This window comes from Octodon degus, unplaced genomic scaffold (assembly GCF_000260255.1).
Source record: "Octodon degus isolate 3935 unplaced genomic scaffold, OctDeg1.0 scaffold00018, whole genome shotgun sequence".
Taxonomy (NCBI): Eukaryota; Metazoa; Chordata; class Mammalia; order Rodentia; family Octodontidae; genus Octodon; species Octodon degus.
This window is the reverse complement of record NW_004524594.1, coordinates 24,583,438-24,602,207: the sequence shown is the minus strand read 5'-3', so window position 1 is coordinate 24,602,207 and position 18,770 is coordinate 24,583,438. Positions and strand designations below refer to the sequence as shown.

At 38.3% G+C, this 18,770-nt stretch overlaps 1 protein-coding gene, 1 non-coding gene and 1 pseudogene across 2 annotated transcripts in view; 2 read left to right on the top strand and 1 right to left on the bottom strand.

The window, feature by feature from the left end:
• Positions 1 to 7,725, bottom strand: part of LOC101580823 — an 11,349-nt pseudogene extending 3,624 nt beyond the window's left edge.
• A 5,652-nt stretch (positions 7,726 to 13,377) lies between these two features.
• LOC101580425 (C-type lectin domain family 4 member A-like) overlaps positions 13,378 to 18,770 on the top strand; it is a 38,528-nt gene continuing 33,135 nt past the window's right edge. Inside the window, exons 1-3 of the mRNA XM_023710603.1 lie at positions 13,378 to 13,600; positions 14,281 to 14,396; positions 17,728 to 17,827. Coding sequence (XP_023566371.1) covers positions 13,573 to 13,600; positions 14,281 to 14,396; positions 17,728 to 17,827 — 244 coding nt within the window. The 5' untranslated portion in view covers positions 13,378 to 13,572. The remainder of the gene's footprint in view (positions 13,601 to 14,280; positions 14,397 to 17,727; positions 17,828 to 18,770) is intronic.
• On the top strand, positions 16,845 to 17,003 carry LOC111815629. The gene has a single exon (XR_002820301.1). It is a non-coding gene; the product is annotated as a U1 spliceosomal RNA (small nuclear RNA).

Sequence of the window (18,770 nt, the reverse complement as noted above, 5' to 3'; positions counted from 1 at the left end):
TATAAAATATATCACTACAAAATGGTTCTTCATTTATATCTCCCTTTTTTGTTTACTTTTGTCAGATATGGGTATTCCATTGCCATTCAAATATTGTAGGTACGTGAATTCAGCAAAGTAATTCAATATAGTCCAGTAGTCTATAATAGTAATGGGTTTTCTGCAGGACTGGCAATGTCAGAAGTTGTTGACTTGAGCATTTTACAGCTCAGTATATTAATATGGCTTTACTGTTTTTTTCTGAACTAGGGTTAGAACTCAGGCCCTTGCGTTTGCCAGGCAAGTGCCTAGTCTACCTAGCTAATTACTTATTTTTACACAGAAATTTAGAAATCTAACCATATACAGCATTGTACCAGGACAGTCCTATGACTTTTTTATTGTCTTTTTTAAGCAATTAGTATGACATGACAAGAAGTACGTATTTAGAAGACCAGAATGACAGTCATTCCAAGCATGACCCTAGTATTACACATTGCTATCTTCAGTGCAGTTGCTTAGTTCACAGGCTATCAGCATATAGAGCTAGTCAGGGTGAGAATCCTACCAATTAAGTGCTAGTTTCAAATACCTGCTGAAGATTCTCAGGATCATTGCCTTAACCATCTTGTGCAAGTAAATGTATGGCTTTGCCCCTGTCATGTTTTCTAGTTTCTCTCCTTGCCCTCTCTTTGTTGTCTAATCCTTAAGTTCTCACTTTCCTTTTAATTGTGTTACACATTTGTATTTTTTTTTCTTCTTTGGAGTTCTTACACTAGGGAGACTATATGATATTTACACATGTGGGCCTGGTTTATTTCACTTATGAGTATATCTTCAAGTGGCATCCACTTAAATATCATGACTTCGAGTTCTTCATTCTTTATAGCTGAGTAATACTCCATTGTATAAAAATACCACATCTTTTTCATCCATTCCTCATGTGATGGGCATCTTGGTTGTTTACAAGATTTGGCTATAACAAATGGTGCTGCTATGAACTTAGGTGCACATATATCACTATGATATGATGTTTTTAGTCCCTCTGGGAAAATTCCAAGTAAGGAGATAGCTGGTTTGAATGGACTTTCCAGTCCTAGTTTTTTAAGGAGTCTCCACACTGATTTCCATAATGATTGCACCAGTCTACATTCCCACCAGCAGTGGAGAAGGGTTCCTTTTTCCTCACATCCTCGCCAACATTTGTTGTTGGAGATTGATTTCTTTATGATAGCCATTCTTTGTGGGGTGAGATGGTATCTCAGTGTTGTTTTCATTTGCATTTCACGGATGGCTAGTGATGTGGAGCATTTTTTTTGTATATTTGTTCACTTCTACAATTTTGTCCTCTGAGAAGCATGTGTTCATCTCGGATGTCCATTTCTGGATTGGGTCTTTAAATTTGAGGGCCCTAGTGTTTTTTAGTTCTTTATAAATTCTAGAGAGCAGACCTTTGTTTGAGTACTTATTTGTCATGATTTTTTCAAATTTGTGGGTTGCCTTTTCACTTTGTTGGTAATTTCTTTTGACATGCAAAAACTTCTCAATAAGAGGAGGTCCAGTTATTAATTGTTTCAAGTATTTTTTTCCTTTTTTCCATAATTTTATTGACAAACAAATAGCAATGAGAAAGTTTCAAAAAAATTTGGTAGGAAAGTTTCAATAATCAACACATTGCATACATTCTTCCTAGTGGTTAATTGCTGTACAAGATGTGGACCTGAAATTCCATCCACAAACACAATTACAACAAATCCCTCTATTCATAAAGAGAATGTAACTATGTATCTATCCTAACCAGTTTGAATACACAGATAATTGTTTCAAGTATTACCTGTGCAATTTGATTTTTGTTCTTGAACTCTTTGCCTACCCTTAATTGTTCAACAGTTCCTCTTACTTTCTTTTCCAGGAGATTTAGTGTTTCTGTTTTAATGTTTAGATCTCTAATCCTTTTTGACTTTAGCTTAGTGCATGGTGATAGACCTGGGTCAAGTTTTAGTTTTTGGCATATAGAGAGCCGGTTTTTCCAGCACCATTTGTTAAAGAGGCTATCTTTCTTCCAGTAAGCATGTTTGGTCCCTTTTTCATAGATAAGGTGACGAAGTGTGTTTGTACTTGCTTAAGCATCTTCTAATCTGTTCCATTGATCCTCAGGTCTGTTTTTTTTGCCAATACCATGCTGATTTTATCACAGTAGTTTTGTAGTATAATTTCAAGTCAGCAATTGTAATGCCTCCTGCCTTGTATTTGTTGCCCAGGATTGCCTTTGCTATTCTAGGTCTTTTCTGGTTCAAATAAATTTTAGGAAAAATTTCTCTAAGTCTGTGTGGTATGTTGATGGTATTTGTATAGTGATTGCCTTAAATCTGAACAGCAATTTTGGGAGTATGGCCATCTTCACAATGTTGGTTCTTCCTATCTAGGAGCATGTAATATCTTTCCATTTTCTGAAATCCTTTACAATCTTTTTTCAGAGTACTATAATTTTCCTTAAAAAGATCTTTGACTTCTTTAGTTAGATTAATTCCAAGGTATTTCATTTTCCTCAGTGCTATTGTAAAAGGTATTGTTTCTATAATTTCCCTCTCAGTGTGTTTGTTGTCTGTGTAGAGGAACGCTATTGACTTTTGGGTATTGACTTTATAACCTGCTATGCTACTTAATTTCTGTATTAATTCAAGTAGCTTCTTGGTGGAGTTTTTTGGGGCTTCCCAGGAAAGTTCTCCAGTATTTTGGCATACATATTTGTGAAGCAGTTGGTCAAAATTTTCCACATTTTGGTGGTTTCTTTTGCAATTTCCCTTTTTATATTTGTAGTTGCATCAATTTGTGCTTTTTCTCTTTTGGGTAATACTGGGTAAGAGTTTCTTTATTTGTTTATTATTTCAAAGAACAGCTTTTTGATTCTTTGATTGTTTTAGATGTAGTTCTAATACACTTATCTTTATTAAAATAGGATTTCAGCTCTTAGTTATCTTGTGAAAATTGAAATTTCATGTTTAAGTTAGAGATTTTTAAATGAAAGGGCTTAGATTTTCAAATGTGCTGTCCTTTTGACATATTTGAATCTGAAGCATCATATTTAGTTACCTGTGATGAATTTATGAAAACAAGTGACAAGAGCAAGGACTGGCTTGATTTTAGCAGAAGCACTATAAGGTAGGAAATGCTCTTAGATTCCTCTTTTAGAGCAAGCGAAAAGCTGGTTGTGTGTTAGGGAGGTAGCTCAGTGGCATATGTGCTTGCCTGGAAAGTACAAGGTCCTAAATTTGACCCCTGATACAAAAGCAAAAAACAAAACAAAACAAAACAAAGAAACAACAATAAAAGCCAGTAGCAAGTGGATCATTTCCCTCATGCATTGCTGATCAGAAAATTCAAGAGGAACCCCAGCTTTGAATCACTGTTGTAGATTGTTGATTCTTGAAATGTCCAAGTCTTTAGTGTTAGCTAATAGTCTTAAATATTTTTGGTGTAGGCATAGCCTTATATTGGGTGCTTCATTTAAAATCATCTTGTGTTTTTATAGACTGCAATTCTTGAACATCAAAAAAATGATTACAGCAAAATAGCAAAACTGAAAACAGATAATGGAAGATCATTCCAAAAGGCCTGGACAGAGTCATTCCGAATGATTAAAAGCAATGGGAATGTGTTATGCATTTCTCTGCTGTGAAAGTGTTGTGTGTTGCACATCAAAAGAAAAAAGGGACTTGGACACCAAACATAAAAGTGCTGCCAAATTCGATGAAATTAAAAGACAAGAGTTTCTTGAAGGGAAATTGAGGAAATAGCATTCCCAGTATCTTAGTTTTTGTAGCTATTTTTCTAAAACAAGTCATCTGACAGCAGCCAGCTCTAAAATTTTGCTGTGTATAGCAAAGTGTGGGGGACTGATGGGGACTTTATCACAGTGGCCATTTTTTTTGAGACAGGTTTTGCTCATACTTCAGGCTGTCCTTGAACTCACTATGTTGGCCAGGCTGGTATTGAACTTACAGTAGTCCTCCTGCCTCAGTCTCCCAAGTGCTGGCATTACAGGCATGTGCCAACATGTCCAGCTTCAAAATAGCCATGTTGTCTGGGAGTAATTCCCTTTATAATGATTTCTCAAATAAGGAAAAAATTACACAATACATCTGTGAAATGCCCCTTAGCAGAAATTCTGTTAAAGAAAAGGTCTTAGCAACTTGTCAGTGACTCACAAAAGGCAGCTTCTAACTTGCATGAGGGCAGTAATTTCACATGATACTGCTGGTGACAGCATGAGAGAAAAGCTGGTGAAACTGTGACCTTTGCATGGAAGAACACAGGGACAGGTATTTACGGTGTTGTGATGTGGCTTTTTTTTTTTTTTTGCCAAGACATAAGACCAGAAAAGTGGTTTCAGTGACTAGTGATGGGGCCCTTGCAGGGTGAGTGCAACATCTAGTCCCATACAGTTCTTTGTTAAAGAAGCAAAACTCCTGGTCATTCAGCTTCATTGTATTATATATTAAAAAGCTCTTTGTACCAGGGAGAGCAGAAAAGAAATTAATTAGCAAAACGAACAAAGACCTTATAAAAATGAGAATTGCATCACGCTTCATGCTCTTAAGTTTTGACAGTTTCAAGCACTTCCTGATGGGGTTCAGGCTCAGTATAATGCTTTACTTGTGTACAGTAATGTCCAGTGGCTGAGCAGAAGATAAATTCTGGATAGATTTGTAGCCTGGTTGGATGAAATTAGGCTGTTTATGAATAGAAAAGGGCAAGAATATCCACAACTCACTCACATGGCCTGGCTTAGTAACTTCATTTTATTTCATTTGTTTATTTATTTTTTTACAGGTTTTACACTACACTTCAATGTACTGGACAAAAACCCAAGCAGGTATAAGGAAAAGAGCAGGAAGGATGTTTTGTGATATCCAAACATTTAAGAAAAAACTGTAGGGTCTTGAAGAGACCTTGAAAGTGGACATGTGAAATATTTTCCAAATCTAGAAATGCATTTGAAGAAGTCTACGACATTTCCGGACAATCCTACAAGCCATTAGGAAATCTATAAGAATTTTCTAGCACTGTATCAGCTGCAAAGCAGAATTCTAGTAACAAAGTTTTTACAGTTTTATAAGATGGGGACAACCTTGTGGGGTGTTTTTTTTGTGTGTGTGTTTTTTTCTTTTCTTTTTTTTTTTTTTTTTACTTCTCCAAGCAGAGACAGTTTTGATGAACTTGATCTCTCCTGCTTACACTGGCTAGATTATTGCAATTCTGGAAGTGGAGGTATTGAAACTTCAAGAAAGATCTATCTGGAAAACTAAATTCTATTACCTGTGTGTAACACTTGAGAGAGACATAAAAGACAGAGTTTGAAGGGATGACAAAAGACAGCACATTTGGTAGTTTTGAAAATGAAGTCCTTGAAGTGTAGAATTCTCTGCCAAGTAATTTTAAGTCAGTGAAAGCACTTGGGATTGCTTTTCTTACTTTGTTTGGATCACCTCATGCTTGTGACCATCTGTTTTCAGCTTTGAATTATATCAAATCTGATACAAGAATCAGACTAACAGATGACCCAAGTGCTACATATGTTGCCCTCAAACTAACAAAATATGAGCCAAGATTTGACAAATTATCAGCCTGTGTACAACAGCAAAAATCCAATTAATTGAGCAAAGGCACACAAAATGCAAACTTTTACCTTTCATTAAAAAGCTGTTTGCACCACTTCAGGTTCTGTTGTTATGTTTTTCTTTTAAGACAAAAGATGCCAATGTTGTATTTTTTAAACCAAAATCTCAGTACTCAGATTTAATTGTAGTGTTGGCATGATGCAATAAATAAGTGGGTTTTAGGTTTTAGTCTGGGTGCAGCATCTCTAAAAGGTGTGTCATAACTGCTATGAATTTATTTTTGTGTTAAATGTGTTTCTTGTACACAGCATACGGTTGGATTTTATTTCTTGACTCAGCCTGTTACTCTGTCTTTTGATTGCCAAACTAAGTCCATTTATCCTGATAGTTACAGTTGATAGGTATTGACTTATTCCTTTCATTGTAGCATTTTTTTATGCTGTTTTTTTCTTTGTACATAATCACTAGCCTTACCTAGTCCCTTCATTGTACTGGGCTTTTTGGTATTAGTAACTTCGTTTTCTCCTAGGATATGCTTGCGAAGTTTTGGAATGTTGATTTGGTGGTCATGAATTTCTTTAGGTGTTCTTTATCATGTAAACATCTTATTTCTTCATCAATTTTGAAAGGTATTATAATATATGACAACCTGGAATTGAAGCTATATGCTTTTAGAGCTCAAAACAGTTCATTCCAACCTCTCCTTGCCTTTAGGGTTTGTGTTGAGAAGTCCATTGGAATTCTGATGGGTTTTTCTTTATAGGTGGTGCACTGCTTTTTTCTTTCTTTTTTAAAAATTGTTTAATTCTTTAATGTGTACATGATACTCATTCTCAACATTTATACAGTGTGTGACATACCAAAACACTATAGCACTTTGCCTTAAATGTTAAGAAAATCCATATAAAAGGATGAGTTATACACAATCTCTGCTGAAGAGCAAGGGCCATGGGGGAGTTAAGTGGTGACACAATGAAACTTGGACTATCTATGATTGTGATCTGTTTGTCCAAGGGAATAGCCTGCATAATACTTGTAAGCCCCATGAATATGCCAACATTACATACTCATTTATGTTTTAAACTATTAATAATGCTACTTTTCCCCACATTTGGGAAACCAATTACTCCCACCTGGATAGGCTTGCTATAAGTCTCCTGAAAACCTCCAAGAAGTTTACAAAGATCCTCTTTGCCAAAGAAGACACTAGTTTTCAGTGAAACAGATTTCCTCTTTACCTTCACCTTACTTATTCTCCCTTTATCCTTTGGATTTGTTGAGGCTTTGAGCACTACTGTTGGCAATTCTTTTGTCAAATAATTTAGCCAATTCTCCAAATTCTTCTTTGGTATTAGATCTGATTTATTTATTTATTTATATTTATTTTATTTTTTATTTTTAGGACAGTTTCAATAATTAATACATTGTACATTGTTATCTTCTTAGTGGCTATCCATAGTACAAGAAGTAGCCAGGATATCCTGTCCAAACACTATTAGTACAAATCTTTCTTCTCATTGAATTAAGTGAAATTAGCTGTGTATCTATCCTAACTATTATGTATATACAATTACAAAATGGTCCTTCCTTTGTATCCCCTTGATTTATTTAATGAGTTCCAGCTTTTATGTCCACTCCCATCAATCACCTCTTCTTTCTGAGGACATGTGCAGCCAAGAGGATTTCTGGCATCTAATACCTCTAGTAAAATATCTGAGGCCTCAATTACCTTTTTAAGTTCCTGACAATGTACTGCCTTTGGATTCTGTTCAGTCAGCCTGGCTCTTTTAGTTTTGTTTTGTCAAAATTCCTCCACAGATTCAGTGTTAGATGGCTCATCAGCAGCGTAGTTTCAAGTTCTCTTTTCCTGTCTTGTTCCCTCTGCCTATCAAGTTTCTGTTGCTGTTTTAGTTCTTCAGACTGCTGTATACTTAGCTCAGCTTCTTGAAGAAGCGCCTCCTTAAAAGAAGCACTACTAGGAATTCCTGGGTCTTTCCTCGACTTCTTGTGACCCTGTATTTTTGGCCTCCTTCCTCAAGTTTTGATGGTGCTCTCAAGCCTTCTTCTGGATTTTATACCGTTTATGGCAAATCATGCATTTACTCGCTTTCTTTAACTTCAGCCGTTTCACGCTAGCTGGGGAGACGGCAGGCTGCACAGCAGCAGGAACAAGGTGACTCCGCGGGTGCCACATGCCAACTGAGGTCCTGGACCAATATGAATACTCATGCCACTGCTGTAAAGCGTGTCACAGTCCTTCCACCTGCACTGCTTTTTTCTAGCAGCTCTAAAGATTTTTTCTTGTCTTGAATTTCTGGAATTTTAATTATTATGCATTATTTACTATGGAGTGTTTTTCCTGATTATGGCTATTCTGGGTTCCATATACCTCAGCTATCTGTATGTTAATTCTTTTTACATATCTGGAAATTTTTCTGCTATTACTTCTGTAAACAAGTTTTTTATGGATTTGTGCTATGTTGTGATTTTTCACTAATTCTAATTATGCTTGTATTACTCTTTGTTGAATCATTGAGCAGCTGTTGGATTCATTTTTCATCTTTTCTTGCTACTTTTAAGATAAATTCATTAGTTGATCACTAACCACAGTTTTGTCTTCTAGATCTGACACTCTGTCTTCATATTAGCCACGTCTGCCCATAATTTCATTCATATTTAAAAATCTCTTTGGAACTTTGTATTTTATTTTTTGGCAGAACTGGGGATTGAGCTCAGACCCTTGCACTTGCCAGCAAGTGCTTATTCTACGGAGCCATCTCCCTGGCCCTGGAACTTTTTAAAGGACTCTCATTCTTTTCTATACTGGGCATTTATGTATGTTTCTCTCTCTCTCTCTCTCTCTCTCTCTCTCTCTCTCTCTCTCTCTCTCTCTTATGCTAGATTTTTATTAGTGTGTTCTCTGGACTCGCTGATCATTTGTTTCATCAGAGTCATTATATGGTTAGTTATATCTTTACATTTTCCAAACACCCAATTGGAATGTTTTACCTCCACTGATACCATGTTAAACCATGATACCATGCTGTGTGGCTTATGATTTCTTCACCTTTTCTGGCCTCTGGACTGGTTTTGGGTGAGTTGGGAATTTTTGCAGGCATTTTGTTGCTTTGTCATTTCATGTTTCTATTTTTTAAAGAATCTTTTTGTGCTGGATTTTGTGGCTTATTTTGCCCAATGGCTGGTTCTTTGAGAATGATCTCATCAATGTTGTTTCTGACTCCACTCCCACCTTCATGGAAATCCAGATATCAGTGCTCAGAGAAAACCAAATGATATCAAAAACTATGTCAACTTGACAACAATGATATCAAATATCAACGGGATATTGAAAAAGATCTTAGGATCACTAAAAAATGACTCTTGACCAGGGCAAAGAGGACCATGATTTTAATGAAGATGCTTAAATCCACCAGACATTGGCCTATAGCAATTCAGACTGCTCATTTCTGCTGGATTTAGTAGGTATGCAAGAGCTTCAGAGTACCCCTGGACTTGAAGTCCATACCTGAAGATTACATCCAATGAACCTGGACTCTCACCACAGAATGTAGCCCCATGATCCTCCTGGCCTGAACCCAAGCCTCCTCATGGATCCTAGGAAATCAGATTTTAGGTCTTACCCTTTTCAAGCCTGTATCTTAAGGGTGGCTCTCGCCTGGTCTTTGTGGTCTGGTAGCACTTGTCCTGGACTGAAACTCTCCTCCTTGAGATTGACCTTATGCCCCATCAAGTGTTTTGGTTGAGACGTTTGCCACATTGCTATGGAGAATCCATGAGCAGATCTGGTGAGGACTTGTAGCTGGGATGCTCTCTTCTTGCTTGCTGCAGGGTGTATGTGAGATCAGGGCTGGTGGTGGTGGAGATGGTGTGGGTCACACGAGATCTTGGCTCCTGCATCCCATGTGGATTGTGCAGGGCTTGAACAGGTTCTCTGCACATGGTTGTACTGTCCCTGTTGAAAACTCTTTATATGCTATTTGTTGGCATTAGTCACATTACTACAGGTGATGACTAGCAAGTAGAATCCACATCCTTTCATCCATCCAGTGAGTGTTTGATAATGGGCAGCTGAGTTCACTGCTTTTTCTCTGTGAGCTGGTATAACATAATACTGCACTGGTCCTGTCTAGACAACTTGTTATCACCCCAGGTTTTACTGGTTCCTTTCCTGAGCCTACCTTACCTAGAAAATGAGCATTAAGGTACCAAAATTCACCATGCTATTATTATTATTAATGTATAGACATGTACTGATGAGAAAAGAAAAAAAAAAGACAGGAAATTTGGAACTCAAAATACCTATGCTCAGGAGCATCATACTCTTGGAGATGCTAGGGCCCAGGCTATAGTTACTGATCCTCAGGGTCTCCCTGTAGAGGAAAGGATTGTGCTGGAGTCAGGGTCCAACCTAATGTGCTGTGAGATGAAGGAGTCTGGTGCTGTGGAAGAGCTTTACTGACTTCGGTGAGTCATCCTTGTGATTTATGAGAACACAAATGAAAAGACTTGGTCAAGGTACAAAGGCATAACTTTAGATGCCCTATTTACTAATGCAGTTAAAGTCCTCATGGTCCAATTATATCAATCTATGACATGATAAGAGCATGTGATCTTATACGTTTCTGCAGTCATTCCACATAGCTATATGTTAGTCACCTTCCTGTTCCTATGAAAAAGTACTTAACGTGGAACTTAAAGGAGGAACTTTTTTTGGGCTTATGCTTCAGAGGGTTCTGTCCATGGTTGGTTGATTCCATCACCACGGGCCTTAGGCAAGGCAAAAGCATCCTGTGGAGCGATGTGGCTCAGTAAAGCTGTTCTCATGGTAGTTGGGAAGCAAGGAAAGAAGTAAAGAGCCTAAGAGGAAGGGGTCAGAGAGAAGATAGAGTCCCAAGGCCATGGCTCCATGAATCAGTTCCTTCAACTAAGTCCCACATCTCACCAACAGATTAATTTACTTTTTAAATTAGTTTTTGAAAAACGTATTTGGTACAAGGTCTCACTACACAGCTCAGAGTCCTAGGGATCCTCTTGTTTTCAGCCTCCCCAGAGCTGGGATTACAGGCATGTGCCACCACACCCAGTCTTTGTGGTATGCTCAGCATGCCTGGGGGCTGGAGCCAGTGTGGCCTGTGGTGCTGGGGACCAAACCCCAGTCCTTGTGCTTGCCTAAAAAGGTGTTTAGTCCATTGAGTTATCTCGCTGGCCCGTAACAGATTAATTTGCTAATAAGGTTAAAGTCCTCATGGTCCAATTATGTCTTGAAACATGCTCAGTCAGCCAGGAAGGATTGAGGGATTATATCAGTATAATGCTCAAGGTTACACCACTGTGAGCCATCTCCGTGTGCCCAGAATTGTAACTTATTTCCTAGGTGTTCCTCAATCCAATCCAATTGACAATCAAGATTAACCATCAAATCATTTTCATAAAAATAGATTAATATGTCCCTCTTTTCTTTTTAGCTTTTATTACAATTTATAAGGCCTTCCAAAAATTCTAGAAACAATTCGTCTGTATCTTTAAAGAAAATGAACAGCTTATTATTATTTTAAAAAAAATATTCCTTCAGGGAAGAAGAAATGGATTGCAGGTCACGTGACTGAAAAAAAAATCCCAGGTGAAAACAGAGCTTTAGCAGCTCAGATGCAGACACCTCCCATGGCACACCTCACTGCCTTGCCTTTGACCTCACTGATGTGTGGCTACGCGAGGTCATAGTTACACTTAGGGAGACTGCGAAGGAATTCTCAGGCAGAAGCCTGTTTTCTAGGACCAGACTAGTCTGTTTTTCTTCTCCTCGCTTTGTAATTCAGACTGGCCTCAAACTCACTGTGTAGCCCAGGCTGGTCTGGAATTCATGACAATCCTCCTGCCTCAGCCACTTGAGCACTCGGATTACAAGCGTGTGCCACCATGTCTGCCTATAGCTCAGATGTAGTCTTAAGGAGGAACTTGTATGTCCATGTGACTTGAATGACAGGTGCAAAGAGGATCTGAGACACGCGCTTCCTAGGTTTTGGTTTCTTGTCCAGAAACCATTATAAATTGCAGGGCAAATTTTAGACTAATTTTAATCACCTGCTTAGATTGAGCCTTTTACAATTACTGTTAAATTATAGAGTTGATGAGAACACGGGGGTTTAAGTCTGGTGGGGCAAGTGCAGAGGCAAGCAGTTAGGGAACTTTGGCTGTAGTTTGCTTGTTGTTCTCAGTGGCTGATGGATCTCCTGTGGATTTCAGAGTTCAGGTAGGGCAGGGAAAGTGTCTATGTGGTAAAGATACCAGTGGGGGATTTAGCATCTAGGCAATGTAATGACAACATCCTTACTGAGGTTCATAAGACTTAAATGGGCTGTCAGAGCCCAGGAAGCCAGAGGGCAGCCTGGGTGTGAGATTCAGGGATTGAGCAGGATAAAGAGGCTGATCTCTTAGTGGGACTGTACTGGGTGAAGGTCACAGCCTTACAGGGTAAAGAGGGCTTCTACTCACAGGATGACTTATGAGGGGTATCAAGACTCAGCAAGGATGAGTGATGGCTGTGGGATTGACATCAGAAGTCTGGAGCCTTCTCTGAGGAGGTTGGCTCAGCACTGGGTGTCAGGCTTTAGCCAACTGAGTAAATCCTTGAAGGGGTGTGGTCTGGCTCTGTGCCGAGTGGGGAAGGGATTGAGGGAGGTGCTTGAACTCGGGGCATTAGAGCACAACCAGGGAGAACTGGTTGCTGTAGTGTGGGACAGATGGCACAGAATGTGAGAGATCCAGAACTCCAGACAATCCAATGATTAAGTTAAAGGCAATGAACACAGGTTCTGTACTGTCACAGGAGTTAGAAATATGGAAAGGTAGAAGACTAAGATGAAATCTGTGGCACTGAATTAGACCTGTAGGCCTTATAGTGAACTTATGTTTTTCTGTGCCTTTAGACAGATAAATATGGGTACAAAACAAATATATGGAGTAAATCTGCATGTTTGTTACATGGTGAGAAGGAGTGGGGAACACGGATGAAGTGGAGTCATATTGGTAAGAGTTTAGGGGAGAGAATCTAGGCATGAGTTGAGGGCTGGTCTGCCAGAACTTCTCACAAGAATGATTTAATTATCAGAGTTCTCTCCTTAGCCTAGGAAGCAAAAATGTCATTATTTGGCACTCAGTTAAGTTTATAATGGTCTACATGTGATTCTATTTAGTTTTGCTAACCAGTGAAAAATAATCACATGTGTGCAGAACTGTGCATCGAGGTGGTGTGGAGATTAAAGGGATAACAAGTGTGGCATGAAAGATAGCCTCCTCCCTCCGACACCTAACAGATCTGTTTTCAGTTCTGGAGGTGACAAGTAGCAAAATTAATGGAGGTGCCCAGGGCTGTTACTTCAGAACAGGAGGAGAAAGCAGCAGGTGTAGAGGAGCAGATGCATGCTGCATCTTCCTCACCACACTAAGAGGGAGCTAACTCCTGAGAAGGGTTGAGGGGAAGGTGAGTTTATACCTCTTAGAATGTGTATGAAGAAGCTGCCTGATTAGCTAAAAATGATGAGGTAGATGTTAATGTAACAGTAATTGCTCAGGCTTTTTCTTTTAGAAGTAATTATATTTGTATGTGGAGATGTAGGTCTTACTTTTGTGGTGCTTTCTAGACTTCTTTAGCTCTTGGTTCCTCTTTTCCTTTCCTTCCTATTTTTCCCTTGCCTTTTGACCTCCATTTTGACACATTTATTTTTATTCTATAATGATTCTGGGAACTGGACTTCTTTCTGTGGACCTCATGACTCAACATTCTGGGTTTTAATTCTCAGGAGATACTTCTCTGAAGTATTTGTTTATTTAGTGCCTGTAGATTTCTATAGTTGAGTGGCAGGACAATTTACCATATGTTTGATCATATTTGTAACATGTTTTAAGAGACAGATGAAATACATTTTCAGAAGAAAGCAAATCTTTGCTCAACATGACCTTGGAAACTCTACGTGTTAAAGGTAAGTTCAGAAATGAATCCATGTTCTTATACAACTCATCTTCTTCTGCAGAGCCTCTCTGTTTATTTTGTAGTGGATAGAGTCATTTTCTCTTGGAAGAAATGACAGATGAAGAAAGATTAATGAATAAGGTATGGTGGAGTTAGTAGTGTCTGCTAAAAACAGGACTGAGTTGCCAGTACATAGGAGTAAAGGAGGCATACAGTTGTGTAGTGGGAAAAAGTGTTAATGAAGATAAGAATAGGGCTGAAGATAGCTCAGCAGCACAGTGCCTACCCACGAGTATGAGGTCCTGAATTCGAGTCCCAGTATCCCTGGTTCCCCCAACAAAAAGAAGAGAAGTATAATAATGTGACAAAAATGCTCAAGACACATTGTAAAAGAAAATGACAGGTCAGAATTCAGTATTTATGGAATGTCAATTGTGTAAAAATATACTTATATGAATATACATTTTAAAAAGTTACTGGAGGGATATGTACTAAATATGAACAACAGTTGCTTCTGATGTTAAGAATTTTTGTATTTTTCAATTTATTATGTACATGTTTTTTTTTCTATTTTTTATTTCAAATGTCCACACTCTTTGTAAATATGTGTCATACAAGAAAATACAAGAAGAGAATAAGGAAATAATATAAACACAAAACTTATTACTAATGTAACTAATTTTTTTTCAGCTCCCCAAGAGAGGGTGTCCCCCGGAAAATATACTGCTGGTTCTCTCAAGCTCCTTTTTGCTTCACTGCTGGTACTTTTCCTGTTGAAGGTGGTTTTATCATCTGTCACTTGTATTGTAAGTGAGCCATCCAAATCAATGAGCAACATGTGCCTTACAAGAGAAGGAGCCAGCCCACAGGAAGCTAACAATGCTTTTATCTAGATATCGGAAAACTACTTTTTCTGAGTAAATAGAATTCATGAGAATTCATGGGATTCTTTTTTTACGGATCTAGTTCCTCTTCTGTAGAGATAATGGGTTCATTTTCTTCATATTATTTGAAGAGTAGATGTTTGTTGGATTTGTAGAGTGAAATCTTTTGGGCAGCATCTCTGTATCAGACTGTGCATGTGAAGACAAATCTAGATATTCCTTGGTAGCATTTTAGGAGACTGGCTCTATTTGAATGCTCAGACACATTAGATTTTGGGATGAGTGGGACGGCAAAAAAAAAAAAAAAAAAAAAAAATGAGAAGAAATATTCCAGAAAATATTCTGCAGTGAATTGTTTTTGTGATAATCTTGCCTTACCCAACACTGTGCAAGATCTAAGTGCCAATATAAAAATGAGTAGAATTCTGTATATTTTGGCTTCTTGAATTTATCAAATATTTGAAAGGGATAAAATTAGCATACATTGGTAAATATTTTCTTCATTTACTTGTTCATTCAATAAGAACTACATACAAAGTACTGTGTAGTAACTTATGTCACTGCTGATAGAGAGTCACAAAGAGCCATGGCCTCAAGGAATTTGGAGAATAGTCAAGTGAACCAGTGCTTCCACTGCAAGGAAAGTGTCATGTAGGTGAGAAGGTTGAGGTAAACTTTCTGGAGAAGGCAGCATCTAGAGCTGTGTACCAAAGATGACCTAGACATACTAGAGCATAAAATAGGAGAAAATATAATTATACATCACTGGAACATAAATGCTGTATGAAAAACTAAACTATGAAGCTGTAGGTGACAAACACAAATGTCATTCAGGTTATGAAGAATGTTATGTAACATTTTAGACTCCCTCTCCCCCCACCCCCGAGCTTATTTTATTAACTATCTTCTGCTGCTTACTTAACCAGTCTAACACTTAGTTCAACTTTTTATCTAACTCATGTATCTGTGATTTGGCCATTTAGCCTGGTGTCAGGGAGGAGGGTCCCATGTGGCTGGCTGAGCTCTTTCATACATATGATAGTTCAGGAAGCTACCATAGAAAGACGAAGAGGAAGAGGATATCAGCAGGAACTACAGGGGTACCTGGGGCACATTTCCCCCTCCTTTTATGGGCCAGGCCAGGTTTGTTCACCTGGCACCTTGCAGACTTCTAAGGTTGAGGAGAAGTAGTGGAGCCCCCTTAAGTTCCAACTTGTGTCTAGCGCAGAGCTGCTGCTGCACCTTCTGTTGGTCGTAGAGTCTTAAAAGTAGCCCAGATTCAAATAGTGGAGAAATGAACCCTGTTTCCTGATTGGTGAAGCTCCCCATCATTTTGGAAAGTGGTGTAGACATAGAGAGGGTTGAAAATTATGGCCATTTTTCCAATGAGTCACAGTTATGAAGAGCTATTAAAGAATTTGAAGTAGGAAATTGATCTAATCAAATTGTAGTTATGTAAATATGCTTTTACAGAGAAGTGAAAATGGAGGCATTGGGAGAAGTTAGAAGGCTCCTTCATGATTCAGTTGAGATCATAGAGCCTGAACGAAGACAGTGAAGAAAAAGCAGAGGAGCTGGCTTTGACTGGTGAAGGAGACAAAATAGGGGGTGGAAGCATGATGAGTATTATTAAGACCTGGGTATAAGCGACACAGAGAAGTTAGGTGTGTCTAAAATATTCTGACCTAGTAAGCCAGGAAGTTATGAAGTTACTAAAAAGGTAGAAATACAGAATAATGAGAAAGCTTGGGTAGGAAGATGGTTTAAGATTTGGACATATTCAGGTGCACCTGAAGTATACTGTACATCTCATATAATTGTATGAGGAATATTGTATGGGTTGCAGGATAGATGATGAGTTTTGGAAGAAGGATTACAGGAGAGAGGATGAGTTTTGGAGATCATTCACATATAGGCAGCAGGTAGCAAATGGGAAATATGATATTACTCCACAAGCAGATGTAGGGCAGGAATAAAGGATAAGAATGGAATTCTAGGGAATGTTTCATTTTAGAAGAGAGGAATGGAGGAGGCAGAATCAAAGAATGTAAGAAGCAGGAGCAAGAAAGGTGAGGCCAAACATGAGGAAGCAGCATGCCAAGGGTTAAGTAGGACGTGAACTAAGCCAAGTCTGCAGGATGTCCAGTGGGAAGATGATGAGTTATTGGTCCTCACATGACCCATTTCAAGAAAGGCAGAAGCAAAAGCAGAAATGCAGTGGGTCAAGTGACAAGTAGGTGGTAAGGCACAATGACCGAAATTCAGTTGCTAAAGGTGATTGAATTAGTTCTAACTTTGGAGAGAAAGGGATGTGCTGATGTCCCGAGGAGTTGCAGCAGTGAAGTGGAGAGGTAAAGAAAGAAGAGGAAAATACTTACCTGGCAGGGGAGATGCCAGGATCATGAAGGTGGCTTTCTAGGTGAGGCTCATACATTGCACTCCAGATGTGCTGACCCCTGTGTTTTCCTAAAATGCAGGAAACTCGAATGCTTAATTGGTGGTAGTGGGGAACTGTTTGGGCTTTCCCTTAAAAAAGGAAAGAAAGAAGAGAAAAAGAATCCTCTTGATACAATTGGGGGTGCTTTTAAAAACCTGTGCTTGAAGTTAAAGTTCCTCAGAATTAGGTAATTCCTCCCTCATCCCTGATTTTCCCTTGGTAAACATCTTACGCAACACATAGGAGAATATGGATAAGTCCTACTACACCTGTCAAGATGGGACTGTCACGCTGTCTTTCAACTGCTAATCTTTCAGCTCTTCCTGTAGGTATCTATGGTACCAACCTCAATAGGAATAGGATTCCCTTGACTTTGGGAAATTATTTCCTATCAGTTTCTGGCTACTTGGTTAATTGAATATTTCTGGACTTTTTTTCTTCAAAGAATCAAGAAAGTACTTTTTATGCTCATATCTTGCACTCTGAGCAACTACTTTATTTTTTTATTATTTATTTTTAAATGGAAGAAGGATTTTTGGGGGGGGGGCTGGCTCAGAATGCCTTCAGGGCATGTTTGGCTGGCTGGAGTTGTGGGGATCAAACCACAGCAACCTGAGGCTGACTTCTTTGTTAAAGCAGCCACTGAGCAACTACTTTAAAGAAAATAACATCCAATGTATTAACTTGTTATTTTCTTATTATTTTGTTATGGAATTTTGTTTTACCTTTTTCCATTAAAAAAAAGAATCAAGAAAGTAAGAGTTAATAGCATAGTTATTAGCTAGCAGGAAATGATTTGATTTTATTGTTTTCTAGGTTTTTTCCAAAAATATTCTCAGCATGAAGAAAAATGTGACTGTAAAAGAACTGGTTCACACAGAATTGGAGTGTGTAAAGAACAATCATACTACTGAAGGTAAAACTTAATGCATCTATGACTGCAAGCTGAATATAATATGCAAAGTTCCCACCTCAGTATTTCCAATTAGATTCATGGGAAGATCATACTGATTGGATCTCAGTATTATTTCATTCTACAAGTGTACAAATATATAGGACACAAAATTCTAATATGTGTGGGCCACAGAGGTAGCTTGGTGGTCCAAGCACCTGCCTAGGCAAATGTAAGGACCCGGGTTCCATCCCTGGTGCTGCAGGCTGTGCAGGCCACGTCTCAGGTGCACCAAGCCTGCTACTGAAACTGGGCATGGTGGGGCTCACCTGTAATCCCAGCTCTGGGAAGGCTGAAACAGGAAGATCACTATGAGTTTGAGCTATGTATTGAGGTCCTGTACCAAAATACATTTTAAAAAATTGACTATGTAAGGCTTGAGTGTGGTAAAGGTTATACTGCTTTTAGATTTCTTTAGCCTTTGCTTCTTTTTGAGCTTTCTGTCTGTTCTTTCATGAGTCAGTTGAAAAGCACTGGATGAAAATGATGATGATAGGTACTTCATTATGAATGTGAAGTCTTAAAATGAATATATTTTTGAGAAAAATTTGTTTCTCATAAAATTGAGCAAATAATATGAAAAGATAATATTTTAAATACAACATGCACATGTAATATTCCCTAATATCAACATTTTACTTAACAAGGAATTTTTTTTATGAGCACAATATGTTTATTGAGGGAAAGAAAGCTCCTGTCTGAGAGAGGGACAGGAGGGGGGCCTGAGCAGGTAGTCAGTCCCCTGGAACAAGGAATTTATTTACAAACTAAGAAATTATTGTGTTTTTTTTCTTTTTGGCACTGGAGATAAACTTAGGTCCTTGCACTTGTCAGGCAGGCTATCTCCCCACCCCCCACACTAAGAAATTAGTACTGATATATTATCATTATACACTTATTATATATT